The 25,005-nt window shown below is 44.8% G+C and overlaps 1 protein-coding gene across 1 annotated transcript; it reads left to right on the top strand.

Annotated features, from left to right (window-relative positions):
• The first annotated feature begins 11,590 nt into the window (after positions 1-11,590).
• Positions 11,591-20,286, top strand: SLC25A47 (solute carrier family 25 member 47). Its single transcript, XM_014871973.2, has 6 exons — positions 11,591-12,015; positions 17,056-17,099; positions 17,376-17,447; positions 17,712-17,894; positions 18,967-19,237; positions 19,991-20,286. Exons 1-6 carry the CDS (start codon positions 11,739-11,741, stop codon positions 20,275-20,277), a joined length of 1,134 nt encoding a protein of 377 aa, XP_014727459.2. The 5' UTR covers positions 11,591-11,738; the 3' UTR covers positions 20,278-20,286.
• The last annotated feature ends 4,719 nt before the right edge of the window (positions 20,287-25,005 follow it).

The raw sequence follows: 25,005 nt of genomic DNA on the forward strand, positions 1-25,005 counted from the left end.
AGTGTTTTTAATCTGTTATTCAAATCCTCTGATCTCCCAAGCAATCTGTCTCAGAGGAATTACCTTCTCTACCAGAAGTGGTTTTGTAATTCTAATATTTGTCCACAAGAGTCAGGGAAAACATTTCCTCTCTCTTTGTAGGCACCTCTAGGTTATCTGAAGATGGTTTTAGTCTTAATCTTTTCTTCTCTGAATTATATTAATAATTATCTTCTGATGTCTGAACCTTCTTCCCCCCCTCTTTCTTCAGCTGATGTGGAGTTCCTTGAGCCAAGCCCTAAGGCCTTGCTGAATGAGTTCTGGGAGATTACTTTGAGTATTTGCAAACAACACTCGTGTGTTGTTCATGTTTGTTCATGTATCTGAATGAGATTGGACATTCACAAGAGACATAACATAACATAACACAACATAACACAGCATAGCATAACACAGCTTATGGGCAGCCTGTGACACATGATGTGTTCCAGGTCCCTTCCAACAGATCAGCTGTGTGCCACAATGTTCCCTACCCTGACCTTGCAGGCTTATTTCTGTAGTTGTTCCTAGCTGTTTGTGCTAAATTGCTTTTTCCAGATTGTATTTCCAGTTTGTCAAGATCACTTGAATTCTAATCCTGCTGTTGATGTTTGTGCAGCCCCTCCCAGGTTGTTGCAATCTTCCAAGGCCTGTCTTGTTCCTGTATGCTTGAGCTGTTCCTAAAAGGCTTTATTCAATATTACAGAGTGTTTTATTTGATGCTACTGAACCCCACTGAAGCACTTCAGAGGAGTGGGGGTCACTTTAAGTGCTAGTGCAGAGAACATGAAGGGCTCATTTGTATAAAGTCTGAGATGTCCAGGGCTGGTTCACTAAGGCATAAGCATGGCTTTAGGCCCACTGGGGAGTTTGTCTTTTGTTCCTATTTTCTTGCTTGAGGTTTGGTTTTGTTTTCAGTTCAAGTTACACTTGTGAGGCAATGCTGTGTGAATGTGGATGAGTTTATTAATCTTGTGTGTGGGTGGGACAGTGAGTCAATATAGATGCTTGTATTTGTGTGATAAATGGAAGGAAGTATTAGAACTCTTACAATTGAGTGGTATTTCTTAGATCAAGTATTTTGAATATTCATCCAGAGCCTTATGTGTGCAGTATAGATACGGTTTTGGAGAGGACACTTAACCTGACACTGAAGGAAACCCAGATTTAATGGTTGTCCTCTTCACTCAGGCTGTTTTCCTAGATTCTTCAGAAGCTGTGTCTGATCTTGTGTCCACTTTGCTGATGTGTGGTGCCTCTGGCTCAGTGTGACTCAGATGCCTTTTGGAACTCCTGTGCCCTTCAGGCTCCATGGATTAGGCTCAGCTGTGACTGCCTTCCTTCTCATTATGCTAAAGTTGTTCCAAACATAACTTACAACTGCTGGGATGCATCCCCTGGAGTGCTGGAGTGAGGGGTGGTGCTTTTCCTGCTTTCTATTTCTTTGGGACCACTGAGCTTCCCCACTGCATGGCAAAATGTGGGTCCCTCAAATAAAGAAGGCAGAAAAGAAAGAACACAGAGCAGCTTGGTAAACATAGAGTCTACCAGCATGTACAGCAGCTGCACTGCCATGTGTGTGAGAAAAAAGGATATAATTTAATATAATCCTTCAAAGAACCTCTTCCCTTTGTCCTGTTGTCTTTTAGGTGGAAGAGGCTTTGCAGAGGATGGTGGAGGGTGAGATAGCAGAGGAAGTTTCTCCTCACTCCTGTGGCAAGAAGTGACCCTGTTGGCTGTCTGCTGTCCTTGATGGCACACAGGGGAAATCTGTGAGAAGGTGACACCAAACTGAAATCTGTGCAAGGGGATCAGGAGATTAGGGAATGGAACAGAAAAAGGCAGAGTGCAAGCAGTGTGACAAAATAAACACTGCAAGTAAATATAACATGAAGCAGAAGGGCAGTGGGGCAGAATGAAGTAGGAAAGGAACAAAAATGTGGAGTTGTGATAAACTTGTAGAAATTCTGGTGGCAATGGCATGCAATAAAATATACATTGTTGACTCAGGTATTTCAAAATCTTTCTGTTTGCTTGTGAATTTGGTATCAAGAATTGGCCACGTCCCAGTAGAAAGGTCTCACTACAATGTGGAGGGTGGTGGATGGGGGAGCCTCCCCTTTGCTCCCTAGAGATTTGCTGAGGCTTGGCCAGCTCTGGCACTACCCTGCATGGGAATTCTCTTTCATACAGCCTTCTGCCCTCAGAGCCTTCCTTAACTTCTAAGGTTAACTGCTGCATCATCACAGCTTCAGCTGTCATCGTGTTACCCAGAAAAATGAATCAGTTTCTCTTTCTGTTTTGAGCTGTCGCTGGATTTTGAGCTGTGGCCAGATTTTGAGCTTCTTCCTAGTACCTTCTTTGGTTCCTCAAAACACTCTTCAAAGTCTCTTTGGGGCAGCATCTCTCTCTGTGCCCCATGTTATGTGAACATGGGAGGCATTCAGACCATGTGCAATGTGAATATTTTATTTACAGCAGCAAACTGCTTTCAAGGAAAACCTTGCATTTCCTGGAAACTGCAGTCCAGCACAACCAGGCTTGATGATTGGGTGCTTTAAAGAATGGCTGGCATCTAAAGCAGTGATAAAATAAATCCAAATGGTGAAATGAGAAACATTGAGACACAATGTACACAGGAAAAACAAGCAAGCACTGAGCTGCTGTATAGTGGCAGCCCTTTGTCTGAAAAATAATCTCTAGGTGAATTCAGTGGGTGCCTTTATGTGGATTCAGGTCCATTTTCTTTGTTTTCCTAAACAGACTTCTGTTTGCTGCCCTACTTATTGTTTGCATTGTCCCACTCAGTGTTATGTTATTGAGTCAGGTCAGAGGGATACTCCAGATCCCCTGGATGCAGCTCTACTTGAAGACAGAGCAGCTAAAACATTATTCTCAGGGGACTAGATGCCTTTATTATCCATTAACTTTATGACCTTGGGTGGCTTTAGGGTATTCTCTGACGTCATTATCCCACTGGCTTCAAAGGTACTGTATATCAAGTGTTGAAACTTCCCAACCTGATAAAATCCCTTGATAAGACTGGTGTTTCAAAGCATGAAATGTAACTGATGCAGTTGTACAAGAGCTGAAACAGAGCTGCCTTGCTTACAGATCTGCTGATGGGTAGAGGCTTTGTGATCCCCCAAAATGTCCTGGTCAGGGTCAGCATGTAAGGCCTCTTCTGTTCCCAGGGAAATTGTGGCAGACAAACAACTGCCTTGGGTAATACCTGAAATGCTTGTGAGAAGCAGATGCAGAGGTGTTGGGGGACAGGAATGGCTTAGTATGCTCTAAGTTGTAAGGTGCCCTGAAAAGTTTGGTCTAGTTCCAACTTTCCTGGTAAAATGGAAACATTTTTATTACTGGGAACACATACCTTCTGGAAAGGCTGCTCCTCTCTAATTTAAGGAGAAGTGGCCAAGTTCTGACATGCACCTTCTGCTGTTTGTCTCAGCCTCTGCTACTTGTGTATGTGGATGAGTTTGGGTTACTGGTGTGTTGGAGAAGAGAAAGAAGCATAACCTGCACACTAAACAGTCCACAGCATTTATGTTCATTCTGAGGAAGACTCTATCCCTGTTCACAGTCAGTTGTCTTGTGCTTTGTTCGAAATACAAAACCATAGCAAATCCCTGGATGCTTCCAAGAAATGAACAGACCAAAAAACCAGAAAAAGCTGCCTATAGGCATTAGTACAAAGTAATTTCCTTGGCATTGTCTTTGTTTTCAAAGATCATTCATACTTTGGGTTTTGTTATCTAAACTGCTGAGTCTTCTCCTTTTCTGTCATTTTTCTGGTCAGCAAGAAGGCTCAGAGAGGGCAGACCTACACATGTCTATGCTGAGTCTTGTCTTCTTTATTACAGGTCCCATCTTTGTCTCTGGCCTGTGATAATACTGTGATGGCTGAGAAATTATAATTATTTTTTAACGTGTATTTGGGCGAGGATCTGAGTCCAAAGCACTTGAAGTATTACAAGGACTATGTTATCTTATATTCGCTGCAGGTGGAGCAGGTTTCTTGTGGACACACATATTTAGAGAGCTTTATTACAGCTTGGAAATTCTTTTTCAGGCCTGGATTTCTCCTGACTCTCGGGCCCATTCCCAGGCTGACAAGCTGACTGCAGCTTCAGTTAGGGAGGAAGTCTCCCAAGGTGATAGTGTGGTGAAAAACAGGGTGGAATTCATAATAAAGATCAACACCTGGTGTCTTTCCTGTGGGATACATTCTGAGGTACTGTCCCAGGGATGTTTTTCCCAACTGTCCAATGAGCTCCTGTCCTGTCCTAGCTCCATGTAACACACTTTAAATAGGGGCTGACCATACAATAAAGTTAGCCTTTTTTCCCTAAAGAGGTCTGTGTGTGTTGCTGTCCTTTTTCTCTCTTTTTAGCACAGTTGTGGTTTCTTAGCTGCTGGCCTTCCTTGGAGATGGCCAGAAGACTTGGCAAGCACATGCAACCAGTGGTATAGAGAGCAGGTCTCCAGCAGAACCCAAATGCCATTTAGCATCACAGTTTGAAGGTGCCAGGGACCACGAAGAGGCAGGCTGAGATAAGAGAGTGAGTCCAGTCACCTGAGCTAATTACAATCACTCAGCCCAGCAGCTTCACCCATCTTTCCCTCTGCACGTTACTCAGTCACTCAGCAAATACACTTGTGACTGGTGACACTGAGCAAAACCAGCTGGGAAATCATTTAGGAAAGGAAGATAAAAGCTCAGTAACTGGCATCTTTACAGCATTTTTCCAGTCTGAATTTACAGACAATATAACCTAAGCCTCAGGCTGTTTCTGTGAGGTAAAAAGGTGCAATTATGCCTATTTTATAGATAAGGAAACTGGTAATACTGATTTGGCCTAGGGGAACAGGAGGCAGAGCTAGGAGGATAACCTCCTTTGCTTGCCTCATGGCTTTGATTTTAAGTTACCCTGTTCTTACAGGAACCTTTCTGTGAGGCTAAAGGCTTTTCACTGCCAACAGGTATAAAAATATACTTTCAACATCATGTATTTGAAATCCTCTGGCACAAGTTGTATTCACATGCAAAGTCAATGACTGGGAGACCAGGAGTCCAGCTAAATCTAAATGCTAGGCTGTTTAACAGAGTAGACTCTCAGCCACTGAGGTTTATGTCTGGACTATTTTTTAATACATTGGCCAGTCTTCAGGGCAACTTCCTGCTGGGTCATTTGTGGGCCTCCAATTGTTATGTGCAATATTGGCTGCTGCAGTAGCCTTATAGTAAAGACACCCATTTATTGTAAACCAGAAGAACAGGCTTGGCAGGATGACCATTGTTCCTCCACGGAAACTTCCCATGAAATCTGGGATGTGGACACTCCTATGGCTCCTGAACAAATGGCAGGTCATAAGTGAGACTGTGCACTTCCTATGATATTCAGAGCCTAGTACTGTTAGTACTGGCTATGTATTGTTAGTGTTCTTTGTTAAGGTTGAGAGTGCTCATAAAAAAGCTACAGAAATTCTGGCTTAGATTTTAATTTTTCTCCATGTTGGGCCAATGAAAAAAGGATAATGTTGGAGGCACAGGACAGAATATTTCCTGCTGAAATGAGTCTATATCTGCACTAGGACAGTGCACACTGCTCGCAAAGATTTAAAGCAGAGACCCCTGAATTAGTATTGATCAAGTTAGGATGGGTATCAGACGCTCTTTGCCCCCCCCCCCCCCCAACAACATGGGGCTCTTCTCCTGCATTAAACTTGCTTTGTAGCAGTGTTTTTAAGGGATATGCTTTGCTTTTGCATGAAGACTTTAATTAATTCATTGTAGTTTCAGTTTTTTTCTATTTCTGCAAGAGAAAATTCTTTTGTATATATCCCCTCTCAACATAAGCTCATAATAATGCTGGCATTTAGAAAAAGTTCTCTTTTCTGAATTCATTGGTGCAAGGTCTTTTAGTTAAGTAACTCTTTCCCGTGTGACTTTAGCAGCTGATCTCAAAATCCCAGACAAGAATGCTTTATAGTTCTAGAGCTGAGTTTTCCTTCTAATTTCCAAGTACCTCTGAGATTGCTAAATCATATAAAATCAGCTAGTTATAAAGGAAGAAGACCATTGGCTAGCCAATATTGTAGCATCTCATAGATTTTCCACTGCTGTAAAGCAGAGATCTCAAGGAGACACAGTTTGGGAATATTGCAGAAAAAGGTACAGCAACACAGACTCTGGAGAGAGCACTGATAAAGCACCAGCAACATCAATAAATAGATTTGGAGCTTTTCACTGTTCCTACTACAACAGCTGGGTTTTACTCTCTAACACCTGAGGTGCCTCTGCTGAAAAGGTAGAGACTTGCACATTTACATCATCATGAAATAAAGAGTGCTTTATTGCTTGGTGGTAGGGAAAAGCAGGCCAGGAAGGTGAGTGCTTCCCTCTGCTCCTGGCTCTCCAAGCCTGCTGCCAAGTCACTGACTACATCTTCTGTTCATTTAAGGGCAGAAAATGTGCAAGATGTTGGAAAGTGATTCAAAAAGCAGTCAGAAAACCAATAACAGTCCTGACATCCCTTCTCTCCATCACAGCAAAGAGTTCTGCTGCAGTGCTAGCAATGTAGGCTGGCATAAAATCCTTTCTGAGAGCTTGCTGCAGTGGGGTCCTGTCAAACTCCCTCTTTCCTGGTGTGCAGCTCGGGGTGAAGTCATCAGGGCCTCCCAGCAGCTGAAGGGAGCCTGCAAGAGGGAGAGGGACTTTTTACAAGGACACGTGGCAGCAGGTCACATGGGAATGGATTCAAACTGAAAGAGAGTGGGTTTAGATATTAGATATTAATATCTAATTAATAGATATTAATATCAATATCTATTAATGAATAATTAATTAAGTAGTGGCTGCCCCATCCCTGGAAGTGTTCAAGGCCAGGCTGGATGGAGCCCTGATCTACCTGGTCTAGTGTAAGGTGTCCTTGTCCACAGCAGGAGAGTTGGAATGATGTGATCTTTAAAGTCCCTTGCAACCCAAACCATTCTGTGATTCTGTGATTCTGTGATTCTGTGATTTTGGGAAAAGATATATGTAACACTTTAAATTTTCAATATATACGTAATTTCACAGGGCTGTGTGTAGGATGGGTGCTAATCCTGTTACTTCCACCTTTTCCCATGATTTACTCCTGAACAGAGACTTGTGGCTCTCTGAGAAGTGTCTGGATCCTTGCAGCGTCTTCATGGCAGTAGACACACCAGTTATGCTGATGAGAAGATAGGGAGATTGAATGACTTGCCCAAAGCCAGAAAATCTGTGACTTCTTAAATTACTGCAATCATCTTCAGTCTTCTTGGAAATGTACTGTTCCCTGCCCCCCTGCCTTGGGAATGTGTGTAGAAACACTACAACCTCATTTCAGCTTTCCAGAGGTGAAATCATTTATCATTTATACCTGATGCAGTTGCCAATGCTGAGTAATTTCCTTACTGCTTCTGTTTGTTTTGCAGTGAGATTCCTGCTGTGAGTTCTTGAGTCCTTGGAATTATTGGTTTTTCTATAGAACCTGAGATAGAGGACAGTGAACTGCTTTGATTTGAAAATCCATAGCACGGCTGGAGCCAGGAGGTTCCACCCCTCATTCCACCCCCAGCACACAAGCCAAGTGCCAGGCCCTGCCAGCTCAGCACTGCTGGTGTCATTTTCCTGTTCTGCAATGTGCAAACACCCGGTGACGTAGCAGGGTGTATTTGCTGGGGTTTAGGGTAAACCTGGGAGGAAGCTTCTAAAGGAGACTCTCTAGAAAACAGATTTAAGTGGCTTAACTGGTTTGGGAAAAGATTTCGTTGGAGAAAAGTGGAAAAAAGTGTTTATTTAACAAGCAAAGTATTCATAAGCATAAAAAATGAATAATATTAAATAATAACATTTTTTGCTCTTTTGAAGAGATGGCAAATTTAGAAAGACTTTTTCGTAGAGTGTAGCTTGGCTAACTTACTTTTTTATTAGTTTCTCCTGCACTGGAAAATGCTGTGTTCTGGGCCCCAATGGGCTACAGGCATGAGCTCTCGGTGGTTTCTTTGGGGTCTAGAGTAGGTATGAACAGTTTTAAGAAAAAGAAAAACTACAGTCTAGGAAACTTTTCTGCCTTAGCTAACTAAAATTTAATTAAAAGTGAAGGACAGCTCTCTCTTGCTGTTTGTCTGTGCTGCAGACAACACAATTTAGGAGTAGGAATGTGGAGGAGTGAGTGTAGTTTCTGAAAACCAACTGCACGCTTCTTTTTTCTCCTCTTCGCTCTCAGAACCAGTCTTAAAAGTGAAGAACTTAATATCCAGCATAAACAGAGCAGACAATTGGGCATACAAACATCATATAATCACCCCAGGACACAGGGTAATGCTGTTTGAACAATCTCTCCAGTCAAGGATTTTTCCAAAATAAATTTGACAGGAATTAATGGATGTGCATGTGAGTGCAGTATTGCACAGTGCAGGTGGGATAGAAAATGCAACATGTTATGGCAGGAAATGAGGAAGGAACATTTTCTCTGCAAATCTGGCTGCATGAGCTGGCAGGTGGTGGCAGAGTCAGAAGAGGACAGGCTTTGCAGGATGGATGGAACTGGTAATATCCTGTGACTGAGCTGTGGAAGAAGATGGTAAAAGGAAGCCCCTGCTATTTTGTCTCACCTACGTGATGCTATTCAACACTGATTGCCTACCTAAAGGCTCCCTTCCCACCTTTCCTTTTGCTCCATCACTTGTACCAGTCCTCTAGACCCTCTGCCACTTTGAAGTGGAGCAGCTCTCTCTGCCTGGGCGGGCAGACAGCTGCCTCCTCCTGTGAAGCAAATTAAGTGTTTCATCCATCACACATTGGGCAAAATTAGGATGTTCCTCACTTTTTATCACTCAGTTTCATGATTTCCTGCAGATTGCTTCATATAGTCAGATCTGTCGTTTTATCTGACAGCACCTTTCATGCTCTGCTTTCTCAAAATCACCTGTGAAATTGGCCCATTTTGAACAGTTTGCTACCGGAGGAAAGAACTCTGAGTTATTTCTCATGGAATGCTATCCCTTGTGGAGACTCAAAACATGTTTTGTGTGTGATTTCCTAGGGCCTGCTTTGAGAAGTCCACCTAGGTTGGGAACAGGCACTTTCTCTCCTCCCTGCATAGATGTGGGCCATGGTGTTTATTTGCAAGCTAGATTAGCAGTGATCTCTGGATCTGCACTCCTTGGACACTGTGTCAAAGTGGGACAGGAATGATTTGTACTTCCTCTTGGAAAAATGCCTGATAACTCAAGATTTCTTGAGGATGGATTTTCTGGACTGTCTCTATTGGCCTGTAGGGGACCTGGCTCTGGTAAATTAATGAGGCTGGTAAATCTCTGAAATCTAAGGCAGAGATGACAGAGGAGGAAGCTCCTTCAGCAAGGTATGAAGAAGAGTGAGAATTCAAGGACTCTGTCCATGGGAGGAATCCTGCTTAGGGAAGTGGAATTGCTGCCTTGAGGGTCCCTCTCTTCAGGGGGGAGCTGGTCTGTGCTGTTTGGAGGGTGCCAGCAGTAAAACAGGCTCCATTTCTCAGATGTTTCCTTCATGCAGGATTACACCCTCCTCAGTAGCTGCTCTCGTGTGAGCACTTGAACCCTTGTGTGGGGCTCCTCTTCCAGAAAACCCTTCCTTGCTGCCATAACGTGGTGGCCAGGCTGAGCATGGCACTGGGTCCTATTTTCCCCTAAGTCCTGACTGCACACCAGGACAGAGCAGTGTAGTGGTGACTGTGTTTGCTTGAGGCTCATGTTACTCTGCTAAGCCCTGCTGAGGCAGATGTCCCTGAAGCAGCTCTGTGTGTGCATTCCTGCAGAGCTGGCTGTCCCAGTGATACCTTCATGGGGCAAGGTGAAATGGTTCAAGCCCCAAAATATTCTTTTTTCATATGGACACCTTCTGAATGACCTCTGTTTGCAAAGCATCCCAGCCAAATGGAAAACCTGACCTCTCCTGGTATGCCCCATTGAAATGACCAAAACCATTATGAAAAGGTTATGGAGTCAGATTCCTGCTATATAAAGCAAGTAACATTTTGTTAGAAGCATTGACATGGATGAAGGTTAAAAAAATAAACAAAGGATTAATTTCCTTTCACAAAAGAAAGGGGGTTGGGTTGGTTTGGTTTTTTTACAGTCTCAGATTTCATGAGGAAGATTCCCTTGGAGCTGTTCAGCTCAGCTAAAGAAGGTAGGAATTTTTCTTGGTCTTTTGATATTTCACGGAAAATACTAATTGGCCCTGATGCTATAGTCAGCCAGTGTGAAATGCCAACCAGCCTCTATTTTCTTGCTGATATGGCACCAGTCACTGCAATGTGTAGAAAAATTCCCCCTCCCCGTGCCATGTGCTTCCAGGCTGCCCCTCCCCAGGGGACTGTGTCCTTGTCCCCGTGTGTCACTGACACAGCAGATCCCACACCTGGTTCTGCTGCTAGAGGGGTCCTGCAAGGACAGCAGCAAAATCAGATGATGGGAGAAGAGGAAAAACAGATTTCCCTGCTCTTGGCATGCACAGACTGTTGATGAACCATTAATAACTCCTGTATGGACACCAGGTATAACAAGGAAGAGCTACTAATCAACCCAGTGAGGTTTTGCAGCTACATTGCTACCTCTCTAGATAATGTTTTACTTCTGGTTTTAAGTTTTTGCTGTCCTTGCATGATGTTAAACCGGAACAATTTGTCCTCTTCAGAACAGAAAGCATTCAGGGAAGGATGCTTAAGAAATCACAGAAAGCAAGTTAATAAAAATCTTTTCATTTTCAGTTCTCAGAAACTCTCTTTCCAAGCTCACACAGAGCTGTGCTATATGTCACTGGCACAAAACACATGCATCAGTGAGAAATAGGTTATTGGAAAATGTGCAGGAAATGGCACTAAAGTCCTCAGCTCCCCTGTAAAGCCGACCCAGGGGGCAGCAGCCGTGAAATTTTCTTTTCCCTTTGCTGCCAATGTACCTTGGCTCTGACCCGGGAAAACCTCTACAAGAGGGGCACAATTCAGGTCACGGCTTGGCAAGCCCTTCATTGCATCAGGACTTTAGTTTCCAGGGTCTCTCTGGGCAAAACTTAACCTCCCACATGTAGATGAGGCACCCTTTGGTAACGGGACTGCGGTACAAAACAGGCAATATGACATTTCCTTGATCAGCAGGTCTCTCTACGAGGAACTGACATTGGAAAGGGGGTTAGGAATCCGAGCAAGAAATAAAGAAGAGCCGCTTCAGGAGCTGGGAAAACTGCTGCTGTTGTCTGAAATAGAAGCAAATACTCTGGATGTGGTTGGATTAATTTCTGGGGTTCACAATTTGTATACATAATGAGTGGTTAATAAACCATGGGGATTTATATAAAAGTTTAGGGTCAGCTTTGTGTGTTAGGAAAGTCAAGAAAAATGGCTTGGTAAAGGCAGAAGGAATTTTCATTAATGGAAAGGGTGTGTGGTCCATCAGAAGGAGGGAGAGAGGGCTGGGATGGGGGAGGAGGAATCCTGCAAATAGCCACAAATGCAGCGCCTGTCTGGCGCTGGCCAGCAGTGTCCTCTGGCAAGCCAGTGTGCAAAGCCGGTTTGTGGGGCTAGTAAACCCAGCAGGGGATGGCCCCTCCATAGCCAGCCTTACCCTGCGAGTCACCACCCCCAGGGCTTTCCAGGCTAAAGGGCACTGGGAACAGCAGCTCTGGCGCAGCATTTCAGGGCTTCATGGGATTACTGATTCACTGTGTTCCTGGAACAGTTCCAGCCTTCCCGGCTCTGCCACCAGGGTACGGATTCATCAAGTACCCGCCAGGCTCACAACCCCCAGAGGCAAGAGCAGACTGTAGGAAGGTGATCCAAATTACAAAATCACTGTCTGCGAAGGACCGGCAGGGCTCTGGGAATATCGGACCTGTATCCTCCTCGTCCCTTCTACCGCTCACCGGGGGGGTCAAGGCAGCAGCCGCACTCTGGATGGAATTCATTGCTGGGGCCATCGGAGGTAAATACACCAATTAGTGCTTGTTGACAAAAGCAGATAGCTGTGTTTCCTCCTCGTTCAGCTAAAGAGCCGGTCTCAATAGCAGAGCTGGGTCCTTCGATGAGGACTGCTGGTTAAAAGTGTGCTCTTGCTTATTAAGTGGGGAATGTCATCAGAGCAGGCTCACAGAGCTGCTGGAGAGGCAGTGCTGAAGCTTGGTCAGCTGAGGTCATTGCCTGCAATCCCCTCGAGTCTGATCGCAGTGGGACAGGGTAGAACTCTAATAGGAAGAGACAGTGTAAGAGGTTTTGTGCAGCTACAAACCGGCTTGTATTGCCCGGACAGCGAAACCCCCTCGTGTGTGGCATCTAGGGGTCCCAGCAGGCTGCTGGGATGGTGGCTCTGGTGTGATTTGTGAGACAGGAGGGGAGGAAACACAGTGTTCTTGTTGCATTCAGAATATTTGGATGAATGACCTTTGCATTATCTTAGCTTGAGACGTATTTGCAGTTGTGATGGTGATCTCAGCACAGGCGAGCTATGCTGCAGGCTTTGATCTGGGAGAAAGTAGGTTAGCTGTATATAAAAAAAGTAACAAGAGAGAAGTGTGATTAAATTCTAGACATTTTTAGAGCATGCACTGCTCAAACCCATCTTTGTTTTAAACGACAAAATGTACCCATTGGTCTCAGTTCTTTACTGACATTTCCTTAGATTTAGTGGCGTATACAAGATAATATACAACAATAAATACCACGAGAAAAGCCTTTGGGTCACCACTGACAGAAAGGCCAGGTAAACCTACCAGGTGGCTGACACATCCAGCCCAAGCCAACACAAGAGATCTGACTCTGGCATTCATTGAAATTTGGGGTGAGGTTTGGCATCTCAGCAGCATCCAGACCTGGAGGTGCCTGTTGTGCCTATGCTTGGGGTGTTGGTCCTCCTGGGGTGTTGGGAGACCCTTCGTGGGAGAGGAGGATATAACCAGCCCCAGCACGATAGCTTATCTTTCTCCTGTTTCCCTTCTGACTTCAGAGCACCCTGTGGAGAAGGAAGCCCTCTCCTAAGGTGGGCAATGGGATGTCCATCCCAGAAGGATTAACCAAACCTCCTCTCAGACTTCATGTTCATGGTGGGGCAGAGATGATTGCATTTGTTGCTTGGACTCCTTTGCTTTTTTAGCACAGTTTGAGATAGGTTACTTAAGGACAAACTTCTTTTGCAAGGGAACATGGAGAGCTGAAAACAGAGATTGAACATGGCCGTTCACCTTGGCTTTCTGCCCCAGCTCTCATGCAAAGCCAAGGTTTATGCTGTGACCCTCTGTCCAGGCTCCAGCATCGTGTTCTACCCAGCCATGCAGCAAGAATCTCTCACGTGTGCCCCGGACACAGGCTCAGCCTGAGGGCATGCAGGCTGTGGAGATCCAGCTGGGACCAGAAGAGTCTTTGCTTGTTGTAAGGCACTTTACTGACCTCAGTGTGTCAGAGAGCAAGATTTTCCATCCTGTCCTCTATATCCAGCTCAGAGCTTTTCTAGGAGAGATACTGCAACTTCTCAGTGGCTGACAGAGGCGGGAGCTTGCCCATAGATACATGGGAGGTACCTGGGTAGGGCTTCAGGGCCATCATCCTTTCCCTCAGATGGGACAGCTCCTGGGGTTGGGCATCTATCATGCAAGAACTGGGATGGTTTTGGTGCTGAGCTTGTTTTAGGGCTTATGTTTGCTAGAGCTGAAGCAGTTTCCGTGTTCCTAAGGAGTCTACAAACCCAGCTAAAGAGCATCAAGCAAGTTGAGGCAACACAAAAAATAAGACTTTCTGTTTAGTAAATGACATTCTTGTGACCTAGACCTATTTTCAGAGTGTCTTGGAGCAAGCATGGCTTTAAGCACCTCTGAAAAACAGCAGACATCATGCCCATTTGAATTCCAGCCTCTGGCTACCTCAGACAGCTGCACAAATACTGTGCATCACCTCTGGGCAATGGATTCTGTGGCAATGAGATAAACTCATCGTCTTCAGCCCAAGAAACAGTGATCTGCTATGGCTCCAGATAGAAAAAATGTGAGAGGAACATCCTTAGTGACTGTGGAGACTTTCTATAACCAGCAAATGTGGCTGGATGTTTTAGGGAAGCAGTCCTTCCTGGCCAGTAAAATTGAGCAGGAGGTTGGACTAGAGACCTCCTGATGTCCCTTTTGACTTGAATTTTCCTGTGATCCCATGCACACTTTCTAGCCTGGCTGCAGCAGCCTGGGCCATGGCAGGGGATGGGGATTGCTGACTGGGGCTGTTGATGACTGCAGGATGACTTGACTCTTATGTCAGGAGTAGAGATTTGGGGAAGCAAAGGCGAGGTTTACCCAGTGGTGGTAGAGCAGCAGGGTCTGCAGCATGTCTGGGCTTTTCCACAGCTGGGAGGTTACATGTAGTCCAAGGGCAGATAAAATAATCCCCCTATAGAAGGAACATGCTGTCTCCTTACAGATAAAGCAGCTCCTGCTAGGGTCATGTTACTGAATGAAGCTCAGCTTGCTTAGGGTATGGGGCACTGATGTTCCCAACTCTGCACAAAACAAAGATTTTTGAAAGTTGCTGTCTGCCCATCCAGTGCATGGACAATGATCCCTGCTTCTCCCTGCCTGTCTCAGCCAAGGGTTTGCCAACAGCTCAGAGCTGTTGCAGCCTGGTGGGCTCTGTACAGCTGCCACTTGCTCCCTGGTGATTGCCACCCCACTAGAATCTTTCCTTACTTGAGTTGCTTGGTCAGAGTGACCTGATTTGTGTAGAGACTGTGAATGATCCGTTCTATGCACTTTGTGTGTGTAAGGGATGCAACATCTCTCAATACCTGGGAATATCTCAGATAAAGGAGGCATAAAAAATGGCTCACTAAAATAAAAAAAAAGTAATTCCCCTGGTTTTGCTATTTATTTTTTTCACAGCTGATGCAGTGTTCATCAGCAAAAGTCCTACAGGAACACTCTCCTGTATGGTCCCTATTCATTGCTGGCCTTCTTTGATTTTGCTGTGCAAACAGGGCATGTGTGGGTCATGCTATCTTAGTCCCAGGCTATTTATATCGTGTGACAGTGTGCAGAGCCCTCATTCCTCAGCCTTTGATAGACTTGGCTGAGCTCCTCAGCTCTGACAATTTCTTGGAGTGCTTTGTGCTCCTAAGTAGCACAGTTCATGTCAGGTTGGGTTATTTGGAGGTTTGGGGGATTCACATCTTTGCTGGGAGCAGTGGAAAATATACTTTTATAGTCTCCTTCCAAGTGGAGATGTTTGGTCCTTACTGGAACCGAGTTGATCAGGAGCCTTTAGGGCTGAAACCGTCTGTTTTGGGCAACCTACTGGGCTGCTGTCTTTGTATCTTAGCATGTGAACAGGGTGATTTCTCCAGAAGGGAGGTCAGTTCTTGTCGAACACTGACCAAAATCATCCTTGGTATATAACCTGCATGAGCAGATCATACCTTCCTTATCCAGTGGAGTGAGCCAGGACTTGGCTGTGTTTGGTGCCCCTGTGTTGGCAGCACCCTGTCAGCCCACGACACGTGCCCATCTCCTCTAAGGTTCAGGAATTCTGAAAACAAGGAGATGTGTGGAAACCTCCCAGCTGAGATGGGTGCTTGGGCCGGGGGACTGCAGCTGTGAGGTCAGCACTGTCACCCTGGCATTGGCTTAGGGCTGCTCTTCCCTGGCTGGCAGTGTCTGTGTTTACTCTGGCTCATGGCCTGGGGCAGCACAGGTGTCCCCAGATGACTTCGTGCATTGTCACTCTCTGCTTGGACCAAAGCCATTGCTTCTTCAAGCCATATCATTGCCTGGTATTCTCTCTTGCCCCCTCTCTTCCATCACTGTCTCTCACCCATCTAGGCCCTTTCCCCCCTTCAATGCTGTTTATCTGGTGTCAGATTTGATAAATGTTTTTGAAGAACACACCTCAGTTTTCTGCAAGAAAGGTGCTGTTGGTTGCTTTCCTCTGAGCAATGCACTTTGGGGTTGTCTCCTGGTGACTCACAACAGCAGCTGCTGCTTTTCTCCAGAACATGGGAGAGCTTTCCAGAGCTCTCAAGCAGCCATGCAATCATAGGTGAACATGCCCACACCAACTAACACATTTTTAAGTAGCTTGGGTTTTAATTTTTCTTTTTTAACGAAGAACTCAGTGAGAGGCAGTTTTCAACAGGTGAGCCACCAGATGTGCCCTGTATCTCTGAATGCCTGGCTGCCTGGTGGCCTCATCCAGCACTTCTATGAACCTGATCTCTGTCTAAATAACCCACATGGATACAGCTCCGTTGTTCTCCAGCCTGATTTCCTCTCAGCTGACTTGGTCAGTGATGCACTGGGAGGAGGTTTGCTGGTCAGCATCGTTATTATCTGCTCACACTTAAGAGCTGAGAAATGCAGTGAGGTGAGATCTATTTATTATTGCAACAGAGAGAAATCCTTGCTGGAGCTCTTTAGCCTTTACTTGCCATTAAGGCAGTAGCTTTGTCTCAGAGGATTAATACATATCCAGCGGCTCTTTAAGGCTCTAGGGCTGAGCGTGGGTGTTGCTGGAGGATTGACACGGCCCCGGGGGCTGGGCATGCTGTCACGGACAGGGGCAGTGATGCTCAGCTGCCCGTGCCGGGCGGGCTCTGCAGCCTCCGGACACTCCCAGCGCTAATCCCTCCCTGCCCCAAATCCTGCCTAAAATGAGAGGGGAAACAGATATAGCCCAGGGAAGCAAATCCTCCCTTCACCCTTCGTGGGGCAGTGCTCTCAGGGTCTCTCCCTGTCTCATCCTGCTCCATTTTTGTGTTCCTCCCTGATAAGTTTCCCATACTCTGTTTGCTCCTCTGAGTGAGCATTGGTCACACAGAGAAATCTGCATTTTTCTCTGTCACTCTTGGCTCAAATGTCATTACTGGAGCTCGAGAAGTCTGGTGCCAGGCACAGCTGGGCTCTGGAGCTGTTTTCTGCTATTCCCCAGTGCCCTTCTGTGTGAAATTGTCTGTTGTGACATGTGCTGTTAACCGTGTCCAACATATTCTCTGTTTCAGGTGGTCTAAGCACAGCTGTGGGTTATCCACTGGACACAGTAAAGGTACTTGTTGGAGCTTTATTTCTTGACTGTAGAACAAAAACAAAGAGGCCCTTTTGTTTCCCCCCTCCTTTTCAGAGCACTAGTCCCATGATGATACTTTATCTGCATTACAACTGCATTTTCACTGTGCTTGGTTGTGTTTCTTTTGAAAAAAAAAATTAAATGGTTTGATGATGTTATTTTATGGTTAATTATCTGGTTTGCTGCTATGGCATTTGCTGTTTTATTCATTTTTAATCTGATAGCTGCATTTTAAAGTTGTCCTTGTCTTCCTAGGTGAGAATTCAGACTGAGAACCACTACAAAGGATTTTGGCACTGTGTTCAGGAAACATACAGGACAGAAAAGGTAGGTGCCTCTCATCAATTGCTGATACCAGTTGCAGATGCCTTGTTTCAGAGAAGCAGAGCTGCCTGTGTCAGTGTGGGGAGGATGGGCACCAGTAGCATACAGGCATCTGCTGGGAGAGGGCTCAGGGTAAAATTTAGCTTTGCTGGTGAGCTGTAAGGTGGGAATGTTTTGACACAGCAACGTACAGCCAGTGCTTTTGAGCAGATGCTTTCCCATGCCACTCACCCTTAAAAGTCACTTTTCTCCTCTGTTTCCCACGAGGTCCGGGGATTTTACAAAGGGGTGACCGCCTCAGTCCTCGCTGTGTCAGTGGTTTCCTCTGTTTCCTTTGGCACATACAAAAACTGCCTCGGTGCCATCTGCAAGCTGCGATACGGGGCTGCGGATGCCAAGCCGTCCAAGCTGGATGTTTCTCTTGCTGGAGCTGCTGCCGGCGCTGCCCGGGTAGGTAAACAGCCCACAGGGAAAGCACAACCAGAGATCTTGTTCACAAACACAGGCGGCTGGAAAAGCAGGGAATGTTTTTTGGTCCGGGAGGCCACAGGGGAGCCTGCAACAAGTCTGCTGGGTTTGTTTTTGCAGGGGAGGTCATGCTCTGCCCACTCTGGCCCTGCACTGGTTGGCTCCGTGGCGTGGCCGAGTCCTGCTGGGCAGCTCGTGCTGGATTTGGTTTGGAGCACCAGAATGCTTAAGAACGTGCCATTAAAATGACACAGACCTTGGCAGGAAACGCAGAACAAGGAAGAAAAAACAGCATAGGCAGCAAACTCCCCAAGTGGCTGCGACGGTGTGTTTATGTAAGAAAGACATAACTCTGAGTTAAAGCACAGGTCGGGGCTTTCCCAGCGCATCGCTGCAGGAATGGGCAGAGCCAGCACTTAAAACTCAATGGGCTACCACTGAGAAGTGATGCTGCCTGGCAAACGTGCAGGATCCTCGGACAGGGAGGCGAGGCTGGGCCCTGGAGCAGTTCCCCACAAGCAGATGAGAGTGAGCATCCACAGGTGCTGTGAATGTGGAGGAGCTCATCCCATCATCGTGCTGGCCGATGGCATGCTGGGCAGAAATGTGTGCCTGGTCACAATCCTCTTACAGAGCAGTCCAGATGGTCAGGTTTCTAGGTGCTTCCTAGCAGTCAGTGACTCAACACAGGCTTTTTATAGTCTGGATGGTCTTGGTTCAAATACAAACACAGATACAAATAAGAGCCCTGATATATGCTTCCATATGGCTGAGGACATCCCCCTTTCCACACCCATCTAGTTCAGCAAGTATTTACAGGTATTTAATATCCTGTGTTGATTTCTGCCTTGCCTTCCTCTCTGCCCAGTGCAGCTCACACATGTGTCCTGCTGCCGCTGGGTGGAACAGCACAGGCAGAGGGGAGGAGGCTGGAGCTTGCTGGAACTCGCAGACAATATAATTGCCTGAAAAGCTGGGAGACAAGAATTTACAGGAGGGAGATCAAAACACTGTTAAACTGTGAGGGTTAAAATGCCATTCTCTGTTCTTGCAGGTTGTGTTGACAAACCCTAGCGAGGTGGCTAAAGTTCGGATGCAGACTCAGAAGAACTCACACCGTTCCATCACACATCAGCCTGCTTCCAAGCCAAAGTACCAAGGGTCTCTGCACTGTCTGAAGGTTATCATCAAGGAGGAAGGTTTTGGGGGTCTCTACAAGGGCTGTTCTGCATTACTTTGCAGGGATTGCTCTGCTTCTGCAATATATTTCCTTTCCTATTCTGCCCTGTGTGACTGGCTCACACCAGATGGGAGAAATAAACCAGGTAGGTATTTGAAAGCATCTGGCATTACCTATAAAAATGGCTTATTTAGTCCCACACTAAGATGGAAACCAGGCTCTGGGCAGACACCACCTAGTACCTATAAAACTTCACCCAGATCCTCCTGAGGGGTTGCTCTGTGTGTGCTGGTTTTGGTCCCAGGGCTAGTGCCAGCAGCCTCGTGTGAGTGCTTCACTGGCCCCACCGTGTCCTGAGCAGCTCCTCCTCCTGCAGGAGGGGTTTTTACCACATACTCTAGTGCTTGGAACGTGGATATGAAATCCTGTTAATGCAAAACCAGGATAACAAGAAATTAAACATGGACAAAGCTCCTGGGACCCATCATGGAGCTCAGACAAGGGTCAGTCCAGAGCTTGAATATGAAGTCCAGGTGGAGAAGGTAAAGACACTTCAGGTTCTTAGTTGTGATTTGGCTCCAAAAAGCAATCATCCACTTTGAGAAAAGATTGTATAGGCAAGATTCAGCAAAAGAGCATCTCCCCAATAATTATAAAAATTAGATCCATCTGAAGAGAGTGCGAGTGCTCTCGGGCTGTACCACATCTAGTTCACATGGTGTCCAAAGTGTCACACGTGCAAAAATTCTGAGATCACTGCAAACACACAAATGCAAGAGCTGCACGAAATAGCTCCTGTAAAACATGGAAGTTACCAAAGTTTGTTGTCAAATCTGAGATGGCTGTAGCTGAATGAGACACAAGTGAACTGCCCTTCTCCCTTCACTCTCTGCTGCAGGTTTCCTCGTTGTGCTGCTTTCTGGTGGTTTTGCTGGAGTCCTGGCCTGGGGATTAGGTACTCCCATGGATGTCATCAAATCACGCATGCAAGTAGATGAATCGGACCAGCACAAGTACAAAGGCCTGATCCACTGTGTGAGGGAAAGTGTGAGAAAGGAGGGGCCGAAAGTGCTTTTCAAAGGACTGGGTTTAAACTGCATTCGTGCCTTTCCCGTGAACATGGTTGTGTTTGTAACATATGAAGGGGTACTGAGATTTACAGATCATTACATAAACAAAAAATAACTTGTTCCACTCTGTCCAAAGTGTATTTTATTTTATTTTTTTTTTTTCGGTAAGACAACATCCACAAACAACTGTTGAGTTGGTGGACAGTGTAAGAAGAATGGACATTTCAGCCCAAAGATGACGATTTGATGGCCTTGTTTAATTCTTGTAGGATTACAAACTCATCAGGGAGCCTTTCAGATAAAACCTCCCTTTTATCTCATTAAGGTATTTAGACTGTAGCTGCTTCTTAGGCTCTTGAAACATTTGCGAATTTTTATGTTCAGTTGTTTGTCTGATCAGGGGTTTTGGTAAATCAAGAAATTTTTTTCCTACTGGCACAGAAAATGATCTTCACAACCAAAGGACAAGCTGGGGGGAGTTTGTGTAAGATTTGACACTCTCCAGCATGTGCTCTTTACATGCTATGCCTGCACTAGCGACTCACATATTTGTGCTTCAGGCTGCAACTTCCCCTTCCAGCAGTAATTTTCCCAAAGCACTCTCCAATTATATCCCTTTGGCACCAGCTGAGGCAGGAATGTCCTTTCTTTCCCTCTGCTCTTTAATGAGTGGCAGACACAGTCTGTGTACATAACTGCACTAATGCTCTCGCTGCAGCCACGCCAGGCGCAGTCCCTGGCACGCCCCTGATTTTCTCCCCCTGATTTTGTCCCCGAGCCCTCTCTGCAGGCCACGGTCCCAGCTTGGCACAGCTCTGGAAGTGATCTGTTCTCATCCTGGAGCGAGGGTAGGAATGGATGCAAAGCCTCCTTGCTTTGCAAAAGAAAGGCTGCCATAAAATCTGTGTGCTGGCAGGGTTAGGCAAGTTAGAGTTGCAAAGTTGTAGAGCATAATCGAAATTTCCAGCTTTTAAAAGTGCACACTCTTCTCCCTTTTAAATGGTGCTGTGAGGAGCAGCCAAATGTATAAAAAAGAATTTCAGAATTTTCTATTACTTCTTTTCTCATCTACCCACTACTTATTTTTCATTAGTTTTTCCTAATTTTTTTTTTCATGAAAAAGTCAGTTGAAAAACCAATGCACATGCTATTGCTTCAGAAGGAAAATCTCTAAACCCAGAAATGTTAGTTTGCTCCTCCTTCCTCAAGGGTCACATATATGCTTCTGGTTTAATCCCTGGATGCTGACACTTGAAGCATTCTGGGTCCAACCTCTCAGATTCTGCTAAAAACGTGTTTATTGGAGAGAAAGGGGAATAAAAGAAGTTCTCATATTTAGGACCCTTCTGGTCAGCAGCCACTCTCACCTGATAATGGCATGGTTTTACTACACTGACTGCAGTTTTGCAGCAGACTCAGGACTTGTCAGCTATCTTGGATACACAGAAAGAACTAGAGCAAGTTTAAAGAATTCAGGTGCTGCTAGACAAGGATAAAGGGAACCTCTTCTACCCCAGAGAGAGACCATTAAAAAGCTCCACAACTCTTCCTGAAATTCAAGTTTTCAACTGGCCTTTTAAACACGTTCATAGCCATGCTATCATATCAAACAAGCACCTGAATTCTTCCAAGTCTACCCAGCTCTTGATCTCAGCTGATCCAAGAGCAGGGTGACAAGACCAGCCTGGTTCACGCTGTCACCTTAAGGGGAGTGAAATGAAAGACCCAATATTGAACTGGATTCTCCACAAAATGCTTATGGCCTCAGCAACCTACCACTCTGGTGACAGCTTTGGGTATCAGCACCAAACTTCCTATAGTCAGAAAGTCCTTAAAACAGAAGATTTAATGATGTCCTAGAGGTTTGGAATTCCTCTTAAGAGTCTACTACCCTCACTTCTTTCTACAAGGGATGTGTTTAACTGGGCAGTGATTTATCCCTGCTCTGCCTGGATGTTTGGAATCACACTCCTTTATGCCATGTTATCCTTAGCCAATCTTCTCAGCCATTACATTCTCTGAACAGAGACAGTGAAAGAATGCCTGCAAAACAGACTAAACAACCATTTATTGTTAGGCAGCACTGATACCATCCATGGTCAGCCCAAGGTTTGAATATTAAATAGCTCATCTTTCCCAGTACACTCATGCACTCAGATAACTGAAAATGTCTCCTCCTGTGGGTGTAACTGAAATACAGCTGATTCCAAGGGAGAGGAATTACAGAGGAATTGTAAATATGAGTGGGAATAACTGCAGAAGCCAGTGCAAGGACTGAGAACTCTAACCCTTGGGGTATTCAGCACCACATATAAGCAGGTTCTCATGTGGTCTGAACAAATGTTACATGAGAGGCAAATTATATCTCCAGGCAGCTTATTTCAGGAAGGTAAGGTAAGGGCTTTGCAATCCATCCTGTTCAGAACCCTTTGCTGGGAAAAACATCTACACAGTGAGTGGGTGACAACCTGAGGAAGAACACACAGCTGATACAAACATCAACAGGCACAGGAACTGACTGCGTGAGTACTGCAAACACAGGCACATAAATTTTTCTTTACTGACAGGACACATTATGTACTTCACTATACACACCCCAAGCTGGGTGTCTGGCTTCTGGTTTTCAGCACTTTACTGCTTTATTTTCTGATCTGTATTATCTTGACCTTTAGCTACAATAAGGATCACAGAACTATTTATTTTGATAAACTAGCTAGCTGAAAGCCAGCCAAGAGAAAGAAGTTATCACGTTTGTTGTGCTGATATTTGGTTTACTTTACTATATGGACTGCAGCTTGTTGTACAGATAATTTCTTTCAGCAACAAAGTTGGTGGCCTTGAGACAAAAATCCTCTTGGAAGTCACACTCAGGATCAGGTTCCATGTTGCTGACAGTTCCTGTTTGCTCTGACAGTGCTCATGAATATCCAGGTAGGTTTCAGCATTCCTCTTGCTGATTGTGGAATCGCTGTGGGAGGCTATTCAGAATCTGTGCTTTTGCACAGAAATTGTGAGCACCGTGTTTCCACTTAAGCACCAGTTTTACACCAAACCTAATGAGGTGTCACTGTAAACACCTTCCCCCACCCCAGAGCTGGCTGCTGTGCACAGGGACATGCCACATCCAGTCTGGCTTGTGACCAGGTCATCTCTGGACAACTGACCCTTCCTAGCTCGCTCTGGGAGCAGCCTGAAGTCTAACTGGAAGGGGGTCCTAAGGCACCCCATTTCAATACTTCAAAACATGGACCAGCTACATCAGATGACAAATCAACACCCAAAAAGGTAGGAAGAGAGGTCAAAACAAGAGTAAGGGTAAATCAAGGCATTTAAAGAATAATAAATAAGTAAAACAAAAGAACTTTGATACAGACTTTTTTCTACATTTTTATTATCGTGAGATGAACAAAATGGGCAAATTGAGGAAAATGTAATGAACAATGCCTGATAACATTTCAGTGTGCTTTTGAAAACTGCCTTGCCTCGACCTTTAAAATGATCTCTGGGACATGAACCATAATTACAAGAGTCAGGAATTCACCAAGACTCCTCTGAGAAACTTGCACCATCTTAGAAGCAAGTTAGCATGAATTAATCAGAGAACTTGAAAACAGTGCTTGTTCAGCAAACAAATACTAAATAGTTTTCCTATCACACTTTCCTTTCTGGAACTTTCAAAACATATTTCAATTGTTGTTATAAAATAATCCATCTGCTTATCTAGAACACAGCACTGTTTCTCCTACAGCATATTTCCCTTTGCTGAATAACAATATTAATTCTCAGCTAATGAAATAAATCTAGCAGAACAAATCTGCATATATTTTAAACAATATATTTGCATTATAAGTTTGTAAAAGCACTTTCAAAGTCAATTTAAGGCTTATCTTTTATGTATGGCTTAAAGATGACAAAGAGAACACTGCAAGAATAGGGAGGTCATCATTAAAGTCTAAAGTAATTAAGACTTAGCTTATTTATTACTGGATTTAAGAAGTTGCTTTTTCCCCCTAAGAGTTGCTCCACTACTTCTAGGGAAAAAAAAAAAAAGCTTTTCTACTCATTGTTATGTCCTTGCTGGCACTGAGATGCTTTGCCTGTGGGTTATGGAGACAGTCTCTGGGAAACTTTTTCATTAATACACTGAAGTCAACGGCATTAGATTAGAAATGTCAGCTCGCATAAATGGTGAAGAAAAAGACAAAAGCTAAGCCTTACTATTTCCAGCACAAGTTTGAAACCTGTGCAATAGGCCTAGGTTTGCCTTGCACTTCTGCCTTTTCCTTGGTTCCTTAAACAAACATAACGAGGTTAACCCACCTGTGTTATCTACATCAAATAAAACCACCTTTGCTAAGACTCTATCTGGGCTAGCAACTTTCTGTTCTATACAAGGCAGATCTAACAGTTGCACCCAGCACTGTTCAGATCAAAACAAACAGCTAATAATTTGAATTTTTCTTCCATAAATCATAGCAAAGACACTGAAGTTCTTTTGAAGAAACGAGATAATTAAATATTATGTGAGGTATTTTAACAAAGTATATTTTCCCACTGGAATACGTCCTAAAATAAATATCCCTATTTAATATCCCTAGTTTAAACCTCCTGGTGCAGTGAAAGAGAACAGACAGTACTAGAAGTATCCGGTGTCCTGTGTGACTTCAATTTTCACAGCATGATTTAACAATTGTTATTTATAACTAGAAACTAATATTTGCATTTCTATACTATCTTCCACCCGATAATATCAAAGACCTGACAACTTCTTGATGACCTCCTCCCTCCAGAGGCACTCAGATCAGGTAAGAAGCTCCAGAAAAAAAGTACAGTGAGATTTCTG

This window comes from Sturnus vulgaris, chromosome 6 (genome assembly GCF_052056855.1).
Source record: "Sturnus vulgaris isolate bStuVul1 chromosome 6, bStuVul1.hap1, whole genome shotgun sequence".
NCBI classification, from domain to species: domain Eukaryota; kingdom Metazoa; phylum Chordata; class Aves; order Passeriformes; family Sturnidae; genus Sturnus; species Sturnus vulgaris.